At 24.7% G+C, this 18,222-nt stretch overlaps 1 protein-coding gene across 3 annotated transcripts; it reads left to right on the top strand.

The window, feature by feature from the left end:
- Positions 1 to 823: 823 nt before the first annotated feature.
- LOC132928388 (protein ECT2) lies at positions 824 to 17,842 on the top strand. 3 transcript variants are annotated; one of them, XR_009662022.1, is made up of 19 exons: positions 824 to 1,443; positions 8,787 to 8,878; positions 8,960 to 9,078; positions 9,151 to 9,286; positions 9,355 to 9,564; positions 9,650 to 9,799; positions 10,277 to 10,567; positions 12,629 to 12,763; positions 12,833 to 13,127; positions 13,197 to 13,306; positions 13,431 to 13,619; positions 13,687 to 13,894; positions 13,977 to 14,137; positions 14,260 to 14,379; positions 14,448 to 14,601; positions 15,227 to 15,381; positions 15,449 to 15,534; positions 15,609 to 16,011; positions 17,039 to 17,842. XR_009662022.1 is itself a non-coding variant. In XM_060993014.1 (19 exons), exons 1-19 carry the CDS (start codon positions 1,371 to 1,373, stop codon positions 17,141 to 17,143), a joined length of 2,985 nt encoding a protein of 994 aa, XP_060848997.1. In that variant the 5' UTR covers positions 825 to 1,370; the 3' UTR covers positions 17,144 to 17,842. The 3 variants fall into 3 exon arrangements, 2 of the variants coding, with proteins under 2 accessions (XP_060848997.1, XP_060848998.1); XM_060993014.1 differs by having other exon boundaries at positions 825 to 1,443; positions 15,609 to 15,804; XM_060993015.1 differs by lacking the exon at positions 10,277 to 10,567 and having other exon boundaries at positions 830 to 1,443; positions 15,609 to 15,804.
- Positions 17,843 to 18,222: the final 380 nt, after the last annotated feature.

The raw sequence follows: 18,222 nt of genomic DNA, 5'->3' as shown, positions 1-18,222 counted from the left end.
AAACATATTTTTTGAATGTATCTAGTATCTTAATCATAAAAAGATACTAGATACAAGTTAATAAAGTATTTGAATACCCAATAGAAGATACATTCAAATTATGTATCTCGATACAAGATACAGTTGTATCTAAGATACTGCCTAGCCCTACCTATGTACCGACAATGTATTATGTACAATATAAATTAAATTCAACTTGACTGTTATTATTATACATTAGGTATTAAGATATATTATAATACCTATTTATAATTAAACATTTTTAAAAATAAATTATTTTTATTAATATAATCAGGTACCAAGTAGATATAGTTTATAATAAGTATAATTTTTAAAAAACCTGTGACTAATTCTATTCAAATGTATCGAGTAGATAAATACTTAAAATGTAAGTATCGAATATCTAGTATTTCGATACTCTATAGCCCAGTTTTTAGTATCGCGATACTGATTTATGAGTATCTTGTTCATCCCTACCCCTAGCCCGGTCTTATGCAGCCACTAACACTATTTCATCCATTAAACAAATAGTTCCGGTTTCAAATTTCGAATTTGAAAAAAAAAGTCCGCCAAAAAAATAGCGGTTATTATGAAAATTCAAATAACCCTTGATAAATTGATAAGGGTTTATCATGGAATCTACGACGATGATAATAATATTATTTATCATTAATTATCACTGGATCCGTGTAACACGACTGGACGGGCTACAGCAGCCGTTCAGCACGCTCCGGTCCATCAACCAATGGGAACGGTCGACCGGCAGCGTTTCACCTGTTCTGCCGCGCGCGTGCGTCCTAACCACAGCTAATAGCTATTAACATTGAAATTACAATGTTACGATCCCAACCGTTTTTCTATTATTATTATTTTTTCGAGTGAGTTCACCTCGTCGCCGTTGACGTTTGTGTGCGTGCGCAGACCCCGAGAGTCGAGACTCGCACAATAATAATAATAATAATATTCAAGTAATAATGTATAATATAGTTGGCGGTGTGTGAGCGAGAGAGCGTGGTGCGTGCGTGCGTGCGCGTGTATGTTCTGTTCGTTATTATTATTATTATTACTCCCCGTTCGTTCGGTCTTCGGTGTACGTTTTTTCACTTGTTTCGTCTTTCGTCAGTCAACAGTTTTTTAGTTCGGTCGTCGTCTTCCTATTTTTGCTCCTCGTATCGTTCGATTAGCATTACGCCTACGATTATAATAACGATTATTACGGTTCTCCGTCGATCCCGCTTTCGCATTTCGTTGCGATTGTTTTCAAATTCGTCGTAGTTTTTCGGATTTCCGTTGGTTTGTGTTCGTCCGTCGCGTGTCACCGACGGACTCTGAAATGATCGCATGGCAATAGTCTTCAATCACGTCCCACAATGTCGACAGCGAACAGAACCGGGCAAAACAACAACAATTGCGATGTCGAGGAGGAGTTTGTAAAAACGCAAAGTGAGTGTACGCAATATGACGCGTTCCGATCAGTAGGACTATTATGATGTTCGCCTAAACAGCGGCAAAATTGTGTTTACCTTTTGTAGCATTTCAAATCTAAAGCGTTACAGTGTAGTTAAGGGTGTCGGTGGGCACTAATGAATACAAATACATTGCTTGAAATTATTTTTCAAACCTCTACTTCTCTCAAATAACTATTAATCAATTCATTAGGAGATAGTTGTCGATTTGTTTTATCTTGTATTCAATCGTAGGTACAACTGTACAACTGTCAGTTAATTATTAATTAACCCTTTTTCATAAATAATAATAGGTAGGTAGGTATTTACCTGTGTATCTATTTACTGACCTTGTTGAATTTCTCATTTTATTTTTCCTATTATTTATCAAGTATTATTTACCTATCAGCTATATGTTATTCTCTTCTGTTACACAATTTGTTCCTAAAAAAGTAAAATGGAAACATATGAAGTAAAAAACAAAAATTAAATTAAATGTTCATTCTATTTTGGTCTTATTTGTACCTTCGATAACTAGGCTAAGTTGAAGACACTATTCGTAGGTCATGTGTTAAACTGTATCCCCTCGTGTGATAGTTGGAAATTTGCCAATTTTATATTTTTCCACTTGTCATACAAAATGAAAAACATGTGAGCTGGACACTGAGTGTTGCTAATTATTTATAGAATAAGTATATTTTGTTAAGTTTAAAGAGGTACTGTTTTAGTGACATACGAGTTATGACACATAATTGAAAGAAATTATTTGTCTTAATGTTTTAAATGTGTGTTTACCTATGTAATATGTTACTAAATTAAAGAATACTTTAGTGATCTTTGCAGTTTGTTAGTAGCTTAATAAATTTAAATGTATTAGAGCATTTTTAGTATCAATTAGGTACTTTTAGTTGATACTAAATGCAAATAAGACATTATTTGTACCAATTTGTATTTAAATTATAGATCATTTTTCTTTTAGTGTTTATTCTATTGATTAATTTTTAGTATGAACTGAGTTTTGTCTTAAATTGTAAATACCTAGGTATTCAACATAAATAATAAACAATGATATTATATTTTAAACAAATATGTAAATTATCTAAATAGATATTTACAATTATAAAAAAATATGTAGGTAGATAGATATAGTTAAGTATTGATATTTTTTATATAATCTGAGAGAACTTAAATTCTAATAGAAAATAATGGATAACTAATAAATGTTTATACCTATCTATTTTAGAAATAGTAGGTAAATAAAATCTGCAGGTACAACAATTTGAACAATTTTATTTTATATATTATTCATTTATGTAGATATTGAATAAGTATTATTAGAATTTGGATTCTAATTGTTTGAAAATGAATAAATTATGGATGTAAATAAGAATCATTTGTATATCTTAATTTATATTGAATTGTGCTATGAATTAATATTACTAGGTACCTAGGTTCCTATTTAGAAAAAAAATACTTTTCAAAAATAATATATATTTGGCCATGAAATGTCAAGTTGAGACAACAGTAATACCTGATTAGCTTAAAAGTTGAAAGTATTGTTTATAATATTTCATTTAACTTTATTTTTTAACATTTTTATAAATTATAGCTCGTTATAGCTGGTACTGTGATATATTTTGTTGTGCTTGCATTACAAGTTGCATTATTATAATATGTTAAAATTATTTTTAAATCAGTGAACATTATTTTTTACTGTGTCAATTATTTATACTAATATTAATTGTAATAATTATAATAATGTAATTAGATTTAATTAAAAGCATGATATACTTAATTACTGAAATGATTGTTAGTTATTTGTCTGTCATTAATTAATTCCTTGATTAATTATTTTAATAACCACACTTTTTACAAATATAAACACTCTAAATTGCATCTATTTACTATTAATAAAGTTATAAACAGTTTTTCAATTTAATTTAATGACATTGGTAGGAATAAAATACATAGTAAAATTGAAATATTGGTGTCTAAATTCCAAAAAGTCTGATTAATACGTCATATGAATTTTCTAGGAATTTCTTATCTGCAGAAGCAAAGTTTTCATTTTGCAATAGTTTATTAAGTTCTTTGTGTTTATAGAAAAACTGCTTTATATCTATTATTTTGTCCTTGGAAATTAAAAAAAATATCGTTTTATATGAATAAATTAAATTTTATCGTTTCTCTGTTCTTGGGAACTACCTAATATATTTAATTTTGATTCCTAATTAAATAAAGAGAAGAAGGCTTATTAACAGAATGTTTTTTAAACATTTTGATAAGTACCTATTGAATGTTTAATGTTTTAGCTTTTATAAATTTTTTAAAAGAACTTGTTAGATGAGTTAGAAGAATTCATTTGGCCAAGTGTAAATAACATTTTTGTTGTGATATTACATTTTAAAGTAACTTGAAACTATTTTCATTGGAAAAAACAATATTAGTTACTTAGGATTACTTGGATATTTTTGGCAGGACACTTCTCCAATATTAACCCATCTTTTCAATAGCTTTTCATTTTTGGTTGAATGTGTGACCTACACTAAATTATTAATGAAAATATAAATCAATTTCTAATTCAAATTAGCTTTAGTTATAATATTATGTAATATATTTTATAATCCCTTATAAATATACCACGGAAAACCCTTGATAATAAAAATAATTACTGTATTACTTGACCAACAAATTGGTGTTAAATTATTTAATATATATTAATAATATTACACAATGAAGTTTTATGACCACTTGTATCCATTGATGTTCCCAAAAAATATATTTTATTTTATTTTCAATAAGACAAATCACTCATTACAAAAATAGTATTTTAACTGCATTTATGGAGTATACTCTATGAGAACACCACCAATTGTACCACTGGCCTATAATCAAATGTGCTCTAAGACATTTTCTTGAATAGAAGTATTTGTGGAAATATCTATGTACCTTTTTCATGCTTTAAAGATATTTTTAAAAGAAAATTCTTAAAATAATACTTTCCTTCATTTGTTCAATAAATAAAAATAGTATTGTTCATGAGTTAAAATTTGACTAGAAAAACCGTTTTAATTGTAAAATATTGCATTCTTTATCACACACACACACACACACACACACACACATAGTTTGGCATTGACGTTTATGCTTCTTCTCCTTTTATTCATATGATATATGAATAATATTATGAATAAGAAAAACTATTATTTTATTTTATAATTTGGTTTGTAGGATACTGCTTTTTATATTTTGTATTACCTGACTTCAAATAGGAATTTTTTTTTAAATTTTATTTGCTTGACAGATAGCCCCTTTGCTATATAATATTTTTGTATTTTACCCTGCCAAGAACACATATTTTTCTGATATATTTAATTTCTCTTACTATAATTATAGAGGTTATTGCTAGATACAATAAAAAAAAAACATGTTTGTGTATTAATTTATAAATAAAATCTAAGGAAAAGCCCCGAGAAAAGATAAATAATTTTTTGAAAAAAATTATTTCATTCATTGTATTTATTAGAATGTTGCAATATATATATATATGTATGTATTGATTATATTATATAATTTATATATATATATATTCTACATTTAATGCTAGAGAATGTTATAACTTATTGATCCTGTTTATTTGAAAAATAGAGATCAATAAATATAAAAGTTAATTATGTTTTAATATAAATTAATAATTTGTTTAACTATAATTGAGTAAAGATGTATTGGTAAACACAGTCACTAAATAAATATTGTTATAGCTTATGCTGAGTTGCATAAAAAAAATATTAAATTTAATGGTCCAATCATAGGTTTTTTAATCATATTTAAGTGGGTGTTTAATAGACCATTAGCTCACTATTGGTTCATTAAATGTTTATTCTTCCCGACATAAGAAAAATATAATAATGAATCCTTATATTATACCAATTTTAATTGTTGATGTGCAAATAAAAAATAATACAGTAATTTAATTAGGTATGTTATCTTTTTTAATCACTAAAATAAACAAATCTGTTGATTCATAAAATAATGGATATTACTGTTCCAGTCTGCTGATAAAATTGTTTTGTGATTAGTATACATAGACATTAACACTTAGATTTAGTTGTCAAGTAATTTTCTTTTGATGCAGATCCCAATGCTTTTTCTCTTTAAAAATGGTTCTAGAAAAGGCCTAAACAAGTTAAATTTTATGTTTTTTTTTAAATTATCTTTATCAAAGTATTTATAATATCAGAAGATGGATAGCAAAATATCAACTTTTGTTGAAGGTAGGTTATTTTTATATAGGTATCCAATTATTTATTTTTATTTCATATGATACTTAATTTATTTAAATTGAGAAATTTTTATTTCATATTGAATTTATGAGTTCCAAGTCCATTGTTCAACCATAGGACCATGGGTATATTTGAATGACCAATAAATTTATAACTATTTATTTTTTTAATCATTTTCATTGGTTACAAACTTATGATTTTATTGCGTTTGTTTTATGATAAAATACACTTTAATCCTTTGAATAAAAGTATAATAAAACGTTTTTAATAAGGTATAAAAGTTAAAAAGAAATTAAATGATTATAAGTGTATAAAATGTAATTACAATTATTAATAGTTACCAAAATGTATTCTTATAAAATTATATAACTAATTAAGACTTATTTTTATTAGTGTTTCTAGTGATATTTATTTGAATAGTATAAGTAATAATTAGATTTATAAAATCAGATATTTTTATATGTAAATAAGATACTTGAAAACTGAATATTTACTGATAGTGTTTCGTTTTAAAGATTATTTCAAGGTATGAAGTTAATAATTGGCTTGTTAATAATTAATAAGTGTATTTAGTATTATATGAGGTATAATAAATTTATTGCAATAAGTAAGTAGAAACTATTATTATTATAACCTATTATTTTAAAATTAAAATACATGTTCACACATGATCACACATTTGTATAATATATTGGAGTTATGTTCTTAATTTTTTTTATTATATAAAAATATACCCACAAATAGCACTTAAAAATTCTAAATCAGCAAAACAGAACTTAAAACCAAAAATATGTATAAATTAGAAAAATTTCTTTCATAACATCTGGAAAATGTGAAACAAATTCATATCTTACTTTTGATGTTATGCTTCACCAAGAAAAAAAAAATATTTACTAGAATTTCCAAACCCTGCCCATAAGTATATCTAATAATTGACTGTATTATCTTGTAACCTACATATTAATATAAAATATAATCAAATTAATATTATCATTCAAATAATGTTTGCTTATAATTTGAAGAAGTATGAAAATATGAAGTTGAAATAATAATATTTAGTAAGCTTTTTTTGAGTTAATAACTTTAATTGTCCATTAAAATCTAATGATATTTACCTTTTAATTTTTCAATAAATCTAATTTTGAGGTATATTTTTATCTATTTATTTTGCTTAAAATATTTTTTTAACTTAAGATTTCTATGATATTTGTTTTATTTTTTATTGTTTAATTTTATTGATTTAAGTTGAATAATAAATTATTAATATTTATTTTAAATACAATTTATGAAATAAATTCCCTCTATTCTCCCCTTGTTATATTTGGTAAAGTAGAACATTTTTAAGGCAAATTTGTGTATACAAGTTATTTAAATAAAATTGTTTGAATAAAATTATTATTATTTTTTTAATTTCTAATAAAATAAAATAATTATATTATATTGATTGATTTCATTGATACAACAAAATTACTACTATAATAATAATTATAAATAATAAGTTATGTTTAAAACAAATTGAGTTTAAATAGTAGTGTTTAAAATTAAATTACTAATTAAACTGTTAAAAGTTCTAATTTTTACGAAATTTGTCAAATCACAAAAATGTATTAATAAAGTTGAGCATCTTTTATAAGTGATTAAATTTTAAATATTGTGGATTGTATTGGATATATAAATTCATAATAATAATTTATCCTCTAAGAGGTTGCTATACCAACAATTGTTTCCTTTGTCTATCTCCCACATAATATAGGAACAATGATATTCCATATTTCTAGGATTATGACTATTTAGTTCAATTTAGGGCAAGGGGTACCTATTATATATTTTATAAAGAAAGATATTTCTGTGTATTGATTAGATAGATTTTTAATATTTACATTTTTGAATAAGTTATTAATGATTAAAAATTATCAAAATTATTTTAAATTAAAACATGCTTATATTTATAAAAAATGTAAACATTTTATTTATAATAATTCTAAAATATTAAAATTTTATACACAGTATTAATATAAGAATTAATTATAAGACAGCTAAGTATTAGGTGCAATCAACAAAGTTGTGTGTACCTATTAATTATTAAAAATATTAAAATTAATTTTTAACTAGAAAAATGTTAAAATAATTTTTTTTATAGTAATTGAATATTGAAAAAATATCATAAATGATAATAATATTATTTTTAATTTCATATATTTTTATAGTTATATGACTTAGAAATTCTAGATGAAATTTTTGTTTTACAATAGGTATGTATTCATAATATTAATAATAACAAATTATAAATAGGTAAAGCTAACACTAATAAAGTAACTCAGTAGGTACTTAAAGGTAATTAAAAAAATTGTTAATGTTTTATATTAGGCACATGCCTATTATTATGAAAAATATATTGAGTTACAATATTAAATTAGGTAGGTACTTATTATTACTTATTTTTACTAATTGCATTATATAAATCAGAAAGCAAATAAATACAAATCACATAGAGTTGTTTAATAAATATATTAGATAAAGTTTAAATTTTAAATTATTTAAAATTAAAAAAAAATTTAATGAATAATATTTTAAAATTCACCGTTTAAAGCATTGGTCTTAATATGTCTAAATGTGTTAGATTGATACTAATGATTGCAGCATTATGCAGTGACAAAAATAAACCAAAAACTTTCCAACACATTAATATAGATAACATTCAATGATGTGAAGAAAAATATTTGATTTTAATTTAAACTGGATGTATTATCATGTTAATTTATTTATAAATAATATAATATTTAGAAAATATGGGATAAAACAGTTAATCAATTAAACTTGAGACAGCAACATGATATTAAAAGGTTAATATATTTTTATTGAGTTTCAGTTACTTTTAAAAATAAACTAAACAATTTTTCAATTATGTAATATATTCGGTATTAATAAAGAGCATGTAGTTTATGTTTTAGTATGATAATGTAAAGTGATAATTGATAAATGTATTAAGTTAATTAACAATTGGTAAAGATTCTGTTATTTTATAGTTTAATACTAATAAGATTAAAACTTTTTGCAGGTGTTTCAAGTTTAGAATCCGAACTGTCAAATTATACCATTTATTTGGAAAAAATATATTCTTCTGATTCAGATGTATTATTAGCTATTAAGGTAATATAATTTTATTTATCTCATTAATATTTCTTTATGATTTATATTATAAATATGTATCAATACCATTTTTGTTTTTAGAAATTAAATGTATCTATTAAATACTTAGAAAATCTGTCTGATGTAAATTTATTGGATAAAAATGATATCCTGGTCACCACCCTGTTTGAAGAACTTGCAGTCAAAAGACCATGTTTCAGGTATGTCAAATCAAAATATTATTTTTTCATAATACCAAATGTTTTAAATATTTTTTTTATCATTTTAATCAGAATTCTTGGGCGTCCAGCTTTATTGGAATTGGCTGAAAGCCCTAATGGTTTACAAGGCATTAATCGCCACCGTTATTGCAATGCACTCGTTGGTGCCATTGTCAGTGTCACAGGAGTCCAAAAAAGAGATGAAATGGTATTTACAATATAATTTATTAATTTATTCAAATAATTTATGTTTTGTATATTTGTTATATCATTCAGGCACGTCTTCTGAGTTTGATTCGTTGGATGGGTGGTAGTTTTCGAGAAAATATTAATTACAAGACTACCCATTTAGTATCTGGTTATGCGTGTAGTGCTAAATCTCAATATGCATATTTACATGAAATTCCAGTTGTTGGATCTTCGTGGCTTCACGCTGCATGGGAGAGACGTGATGAGATGGATTTCAAAGCAATCAATTCGTCATTTGTAAGTATTAAAATCAATGATAGCAAAACACGTTTTTGTCTATAGTATTTTGTATAATTTTACTAATGTAAACATCTTTTTTTAGTTTTCAGAACACAAATTAAAACCATTCCATGGAGCCAAAATATGTTTTTCAGGGTTTACGGAAGAAGAACGATCACATATGGTTGATGTTTTGTTGCAAAATGGAGGCACTCCTATAGGCGATGAAAATGATACAGAATGTACTCATCTGGTAAATATTGTTTGAATATTTTGATTTTGCATTGGGAAATTATAATTTATGTATTTATGTTGTATTAAACTATTGTTGACAACAAAATAATGGTCAGATGTGAATTATTTAAATTTTTTATTCATGAGAGGTTTAAATTTATTCATTAAAATTAACAAAAGAAAACTTCTGCAGGAGTAGACAGATTTTGAATTTGATCTAAAGCACAACTCTTGTACAAAAACATTAGTAAAATTCTGATGTTTTTACTTTAAGTGTTTGAATTTGTATTTATAAAAATATTGCTTTTGCTGTGCACAAGGCCACTAACCTTAATAATATTGTATATATATATATATATTATATAAATGCAAAAAAAAAATTGGGATTTACTAACAAATTTTTGCTTATTTATTTATAATTTTACAGGACAAGGCTAAATTTTTTTTTAACATTTTGTGTTTGTTGGTGTTATGTTTTTTTCTGTTTGCATGTTAGGTTACAAAGGAAGGTTCTAGTCCTTTAGGCGATCGAGATCCAAATACAACACCGTGTTTACGAGGTGTTTTGGCTCCTAAAAATCTAATTCAAGTATTTGATAAAGAGGATTCAAGTCCTAATACTCGAAATGGGGGGTTAAAAAGAACGCTGAGTGTGGTAGATTGTGGAAACGTGTCACATGAAACCAAGAAGATACGCCTTCAATTTTTAGACACGGATTGCGATGAGTTTTTGTTTAAACATCCTAATCCTATGTCAGCACGTTTGGATCAAACCGATCAAACTTTGGTACATATTTTTGACATTTATTAGAAAAATATTAAATATTTTAGTACATTAATAAAAAGCATTTAAAAAGTTTTAACCAAATAAAAAGTATTTTACATAAAATAGTAATATTTCATTTTGATATTAATAAAATTACTAATAAATATAAAATCATACCATCTCAATAAGTATAAATTCATAACTAATTGGCTTTAATTAAATAAAAATTGCTTAATTGTTTCACATCTGAAAATTGGATATTACTTAGTTTGTTTCTATAATAAATATCAATTATTAATTGTTTTTCTCTTTATTTTAAAATCTAACCATCATTGACTAATTATGAAGCCCAAAAACACCACAATTTTGTTATTGTACATTATAAAACCTTTTAATATTAACTATATTTAAGAACATTTGGCAATTGTATTTTTTTCCTGTTTAATAATTTATTACTACATGCAAATTAAGCAATAAATAATAATTTATATATTAAACTGAAACATAATTCATAATGAAATAAGATGAAAGTATTTTAAATTTTTAAATAGATTAAACATATATTTACATTTGTTTCTCGTTCATTTAAATTAATATTCTTGTTCTTATTAAGAAGTTTTATAAACAATTAATATTTATAAGTTTTTATGATAACAATCATCATGATGTACATATAAATATATTTGATCAATATTTCAGTTAAACCATATTTTGATAACTGTTGCACTTCTAGAAATAAAAAAAAAGATTAAAATTTTTATGATAAATCATTAACTAGAAACAATATCCATTAATCCTATCGGTTTCAAAAAGACCAATTTAATAAGCTAAAAGACATGCAATTTTGTAGTTAGCAGTTATAATGTACTCTACTAATCAATTGTTTATTTAATGTTTTATTACTGGAGAAAAGTGTAATGCACAAATAAAAGACATTTATTGATCAATGTTTCATGTATTTATCCTAAAACACTCATATTATGACATGTATAAATATTAAATTATACTCATTAACACTAATTTTATTCTATTTATCACTAACACAATATAATATAAGCTTAATATTGCATTCGCTATCATAATGCTTAGTTTTTATATCATTAACATTATTTATAACTTTTAACTAGCTAATAATTATTATAAGTCTTATTTACTACTTATTTAATTTGCATATTAAATATTTTTAATATTTATATATTAACTATTTAATGAAAAACTATCTAAGTATCGGTTAAAATTATTCATATTGGTAATTTAACAATCTCAACCAGATTTTGTTTTAAGCTAAAATGTAACCAGCTTTTTCATACTTAATGGATATTATTAGTGGTTGTTTTCGTGTTTATTGATTGATGCTTTTTGATTTAAGTTTATATAAATTCAGTTTAACATAATTTAATAATGTGATTATAATAACATTTCTTTATTTTTTTTTCATCTGTATTAATTCTTGTTACATTGTAAGTAATATCAAATAATGTATTATAGTATATCTGAGTTAACATTTTATGATGTAGTTCTTCATTATCAAATTTTTTTTATTTGCTAGTGGTTTTCTTTTGATATTTTAATATGTATCTTGCTAAGAAACAAATGAGATTTACATAATTATTAGGCTTATCATTTATTAAAAAATCATTCAATAAAAACCCGTAAACCTTTAACACTTAATATGCATGTATCAAAATAAAAAATGTTAGGTTTTAGTTTTTTAATAATTATGCAAATTTAAATTTTATTAAAAAGTAATTTTGTCAACAATGAATAATAACTAATATAAAGAACAAAGAATGGACTATATTTAAGTTATTGGCAGCAAAGAGGTAACATGTGTTTGATTTAATTTTGATATAAAAGTAATAAAATTTCAAACATTTAAATTTAAATTCAAACCTTAGAAATAAATTATAAGTAGGTGCTACATAAAATAATAAACATGTTTTATTAATGATTTCACTACTTTTTTGTTATTTAATTTATAACCAATAAAACATAAAAAAAAATTATTTTTTTCTTATAATAATAAAAACCATTTTTCATGTTCAGGAAATATGTGTTATTTATAACATTTTTTTTTTTTAGGTTGTTAATGAATCTTCATTAGATTCAATTCCTCCTGTGAAGAAGAATAATGCTGAAATCCTGAAAGAAGCATGGTTCTGGACATCTGTACAATATCAGAGTTGCGCCTTAACAAAAGAATATTTATTAACCAATGTAAAAATCTATTTATCTATTTCTCAATATGTTAGTTGTTTTATATTTATATAACTTTAATTGGTTTAGTTAAATGTTACCAACACGCCTACATCTGCTCGTGTAATGTCATCTACGTTGACATTAAGTTCTTCTTCTCGTGCACGCAAAAGGAAAAGGCATTTAGACCGTTTGGGTTCATTGTTAAGGTCTAGTCCAACTCCTGTAGCAACTATTGGTGAAACATCGCCAACAAATAGTTCAGGGCCATCAAAACGACGGTCATCAGCTGCCAACACCCTTGATGGTCTTAGGTTGTCATGTGGATCATTTTTAAACTTCACAAACAGCCCGGATCATCCATCTCCATTTAAACTCCCAAAAGGTTAGATTTTACAATAATATCATTATAACAACAGTATGTTTAAATGTAGATTATGTGTATAATTTCCAGATCCAGATTTAGTTATTAAAGATAAACCATTTAGTCCACGATATCAAGTTTTCTCTGAATTATTGCAGACTGAAATAAACTATGTGGGAGTGTTAAACACAATAATTACTGTGAGAATTTTTATTATTGTTATGCCATATATCTTTGAGATTCAATTTTTTCAATTTTCATTGTATCATCATTTTTTCTTTTCTTTATTTATCAAATTATTCAGGTTTTTTATTTTGTTTATAGGTGTACAAAGAACCACTAGAAGAAATGATAGATAAAGAAGACTGTCTGCTTAATAATACTGAAATCAAAATAATTTTTGGAAATGTTTTACCTATTTATCAAGTACATCGAGAAATGTTAGAGGAGCTCAAATGCCTTGCTACATCATGGCAAGAAGATAGTAGTATAGGCAGTGTTTTTCTCAAATATGTAATACTACACATTTGACTTTGATTTTTGCAATTAAATACATTTTTATTTTGTAATTATGTTGTAGTCCAGTGAATTAGTGAAAGCTTATCCACCATTTGTGAATTTTTTTGAAAAAACAAGGGAGATGCTATTGCAGTGTGATCAGACAAAACCTCGTTTTCATGCATTCCTTAAAGTTGGTCAGACAAGACCTGAATGTTGTCGACAGAGTTTACAAGAACTTCTCATTCGACCCGTACAACGCTTACCCAGCGTTAGTCTTCTCTTAAATGGTGAGTTTTGTGAAGTGGTTTAAACTTTAAATAGTTATAGTAAAGCTGGCACTTAAGTTTATTAATTAAATATTTTTTATAGATATATTAAAACATTCTGATAAGAATAATCCTGATCACCAAGCTCTAGTATCAGCCCTAGCCAGTATACGAGAAGTAATGACTCATATAAATGAAGATAAAAGAAAGACTGAAGGTCAAGTTGTACTTTTTGATATATTTAATGATATTGATAATTGTCCTGTGAGTATAACATTAATTATATTTTTATGAATGACTGAAATATTATCATATATTATTGTTTTGTATTACTTAAATATTAAGTATAACAATTTGAGTAACTTACTGTTATATTTTGTTTTTAGCCTCATTTAGTTTCTTCTCATCGAAGTTTTATTACAAAATGTGATGTGATTGAGTTAAGTGATAATCTTAGTGGTCGTGGGGATCATCTAACAATATTTGTTTTTTCAGACGTTGTCGAAGTAAGAATTTTATATTAATTCTGCAAAGAGTAAATAAATGATGTTATATGATAATTATTATTTTCAAGGTCTGTAAAAAAAGAAAATCATTTAATGGAAAAAGTCCAAAAGAACCGAATTCTGGTTCACACAAATTAAATGGTGGTGCCAAATCTTATAAACATATCAAATTGATGCCATTAAATATAATCAAACAAGTTATAGATATTAGAGAGACTGAAGGTAAATAAACCCCTATAATAGTTGTGGTAAAAACTTCAGCATTTTAATGTCAATTATCAATTTTTTCCTCAATCTATATTTCTTTTCATATAATAGCTTAGTATGGATGTACATACATACACTGACTATGTGGGTCATTATTATTGATTATTATTGTCAATTATAGTATATTTTACCATTTTATTTATTTTTTACTAAAATTCATAATGTAGTTGTATATCCTATTAAATAATTACCCAATTCATTTCTGACAAGCAATTGTCTAAAAAAAAGACCTAAGTAGATCCTCCTAATTCCTATTCTCATTCAAACCCCACCTTAAAAAAATAAACCTTTAGATCCAATTAATTTAAATATTAAAATTAGCAAAACTAAAAGATGAACTATTTAACATAAATTTAGTATAACATATTTGTAAGAGAGATAATATGTAATAATTTTTTCAAGCGTAAAAGATCAATATTTGACAACATTTGTTATAATCACAAAAATGTGAAAAAAAATATGTATTTATTTCAATATTATTTTTGGTTTCGTTAATGTATCTAATTCAGAAAAAATTAATAAACTTATTTAAAATATAAAAATATAAATCTTATCTACAATATTATTATTTTTATTCTAGACTGTCGTAATACATTTTCGTTAATGATTATTGACAATCATGATTTTAAAGAACGATTGTATACGTTTACTATGACTGGGAGTAGTTGCAGTGCCAATCATAAAAATATATTCTTAAAAAATATATCGCAACAAGTGGCCAACACTGTGTGTTCTGTAAGTATGCAAGTGGTTGAGAGAGAATCACTCATAGAAATTAACTGATTTATTTGATTAAATTTAGGGAAATATATTAGTTTCATTGGATTCTCAGCAATTGGATATTGATACAAGTGAAATTACTACTGGCACTCTTGGAAAAGCTTTCAAGTAAATTAATATGAAAAAAAATGTAAATTGTATGAAATTTATATAATCATGTATATTCACAACTGTTAAAATAGGTTTGCTAGCAGAACACGCATTAAAGTTGGACGGGCGTTGAGCTTTAATAAAACTCCAAGCAAGTTGAAACGAGCAGTGTCTACCATGATGAGTCCTGTTCTCAGTTTGACTAATAATGGAGGGTTGGGTACACATGCCTTAACACCATCCACACAATTAGCCAATATGCACTTAGCATCGTGCACCAATTTAAATGTGAGCCCATTAAATGAGCATAATAGTAGACATAGTTGTACACTAACGAAAGTCAAGAAACATGTCAAACGCAATTCTAAATTGCGAATGTCTAGTTAATCTTTCAGTTGGCGACCATTTGGAGAAGATAACATGTGTAGTCTTTTGCTTTTTAAAAAAAAATTAATTAAAAATCTTACCTTATTGGATCTCAATAAAATAAATAAGGTACTTGACAATTTGCTTTACTTGTTGAACAAGCTTACTGTGTCGATTAACTTGCAATGTCCATGTATGTGGTAAAGACCTTTTATGGTTGCATGTATGTTGTGTTATTGATTTTTTAGTATTTCATTACCATAAGTACTAAATAATTATAGCTTGGGGTTTAACCAATTTTTTAATATTTTGTAAATTTATCTTGTACATTGTCTTAATTTTGGAAAGGCTTTGTTAACGTTGCTTCTTTAAAAAAAAATATATAATCACTATGTTATACAAATGAAATTAAATGTAACTAAATTATTAATAAAGTTACAATTGGATTATTATAGTTGGGTACATAAAAGATGTATTTAAAAAATAGTATCAGGAATTATTTAAATTTATAGTTTTTTAAACAGAACTTTTTTATTCATTGAATTAATTTTCAGCTAATCAATAAAATAAATTGTATATTAATTATTATAAACTATCAATCATAACTTAAAAATACTAATTTTAGTTGGTTATTTTATTTTATTTAAAGCTTTAAAAATACTATTGAAATCATGCTTTATAGTTGGTGGTACATCAGATATTATTTCAATCGCATATTATGAATAATTACTAAATCAGTCAAACTGTATCCTAATTTGTATATATTCATTTTCAACTTTATTTTAATCTAAAATTTGTGCAATTAATGTATATTTTTATTTAATTTTATTGTTCAATAACTATATGTTTGTTCTTCGGCTGTTCAGATTTAAACAGTTTTAAGTATAATGTATGCGAATGTTCATATAATTTAACTTTTGCTTTACTAGTTAAATGGTTTTATTTTCTGTTTATTTATTTTTCATTAAATTAGATTGATTTGATAATCATATGAAAATGTTAAACAATAGAATCACATTAGTATCAGTTACTTTCATAATGGTAAAATATTATCATAATAATTGATATTTTATATAATATGTTATATATATATATATAAAAAATATAAGTTACCCACAATATTTCTAAGTATCTAATTAGACTATTTTTATTTTAGGAAATGTCATCAGATGACCATACGTTTCCATCGCCACCGATGTCAGTTCAGCCAAATAGAAAAAATAAAACATCGATATTAAGTCTATCGTCGGCGCCCAGGTAGCGTCCAACTGCCTATCGATACCTGGTTAACTCTTTTCGAAACTCGAAAAATTTTGTTTCGATTCTAAGCCGTCAGTATCGATAGTTATATTATATTATTATAATAATTCTGTTTTAAAACTCAATTTTAAATTTTTTTTAAATCAATTATTTTATTATTACCTTTTTGTTAGTATTTAAGATTTGTATAATAATGTTGTTTTCAACTTTTCCCAAGACATTCTTGCCCCAAAATTTTCTTATCCTATACTTCATTGTCAACAATCATTCATTTCATAAATTCCATTCTACAAAAAAAAATGTTTACCATACATGTTTACTTAGTTTTATACTGAGTATTTTAAAGTTACCATGGTATATACTTTTGTAGTCTAATTTATAAACTTACATAAATTATATGTGAACAATTTTTTTTAATCTTAGAAAAATTAAACATAACACTCAAAACGGTGCTCAAGTATTTGATCATAAACTACCTTAAGCTCAAACAATAATTTTTTATGTATACTATGTGTGTGTTAGGAATTATATATTTTTATATATTTTTAAATGTATTGTATAATTGTAAATATGACGATTCAATTTTGTGATTTATTGGAAATAAGTATGCAATCAAAATTAAAATAACTTGATGTACAAATTAAATTTCATATGTAAAATAATAATATAATTTATTCAATATATTATTATGTAGATATCAGTTATTATTCTATTTTTATTAATTGTTACTATCCTCTGTCTTATTTCCCTTATTAAAATTAAATTTTAAAGACTAATTAGTATAATGTTGTGAAATTAAAAATGGTCAATTAATTTTTTTAATTACCTGCTAAAGTTTTTCAAAATAAAATGGGCACAACAGTTGGCCAATAATAATAGCATTAATTTCAAAGAATATTTACTCTACAAAATATGTTTGATATTTAATGAGTAATTGGTTTATTTTATTAATTTTACATGTACCTATGTTATACTATTCAGTTGTACTGCATTCAGTAGTGATTGTTGCTCCTAATGTAGTTTGTTGTTACACTTTATGTTGTTTGGAATATTTTAAGAACCTATAAGTAAGATAAAAAA

Source organism: Rhopalosiphum padi, chromosome 4 (genome assembly GCF_020882245.1).
Source record: "Rhopalosiphum padi isolate XX-2018 chromosome 4, ASM2088224v1, whole genome shotgun sequence".
NCBI lineage: Eukaryota > Metazoa > Arthropoda > Insecta > Hemiptera > Aphididae > Rhopalosiphum > Rhopalosiphum padi.
The sequence above is the reverse complement of the archived record's forward strand: the minus strand, read 5'-3'. Positions and strand labels throughout refer to the sequence as shown.

Coding starts and splice junctions, on each gene's coding strand:
- LOC132928388 (XM_060993014.1), top strand. CDS start 1,371: ATGTCGACAGCGAACAGAACCGGGCAAAACAACAACAATTGCGATGTC. Junction 9,287..9,354: donor TCCAAAAAAGAGATGAAATG/GTATTTACAATA, acceptor TATATCATTCAG/GCACGTCTTCTGAGTTTGAT. Junction 14,380..14,447: donor TTTTTTCAGACGTTGTCGAA/GTAAGAATTTTA, acceptor ATTATTTTCAAG/GTCTGTAAAAAAAGAAAATC.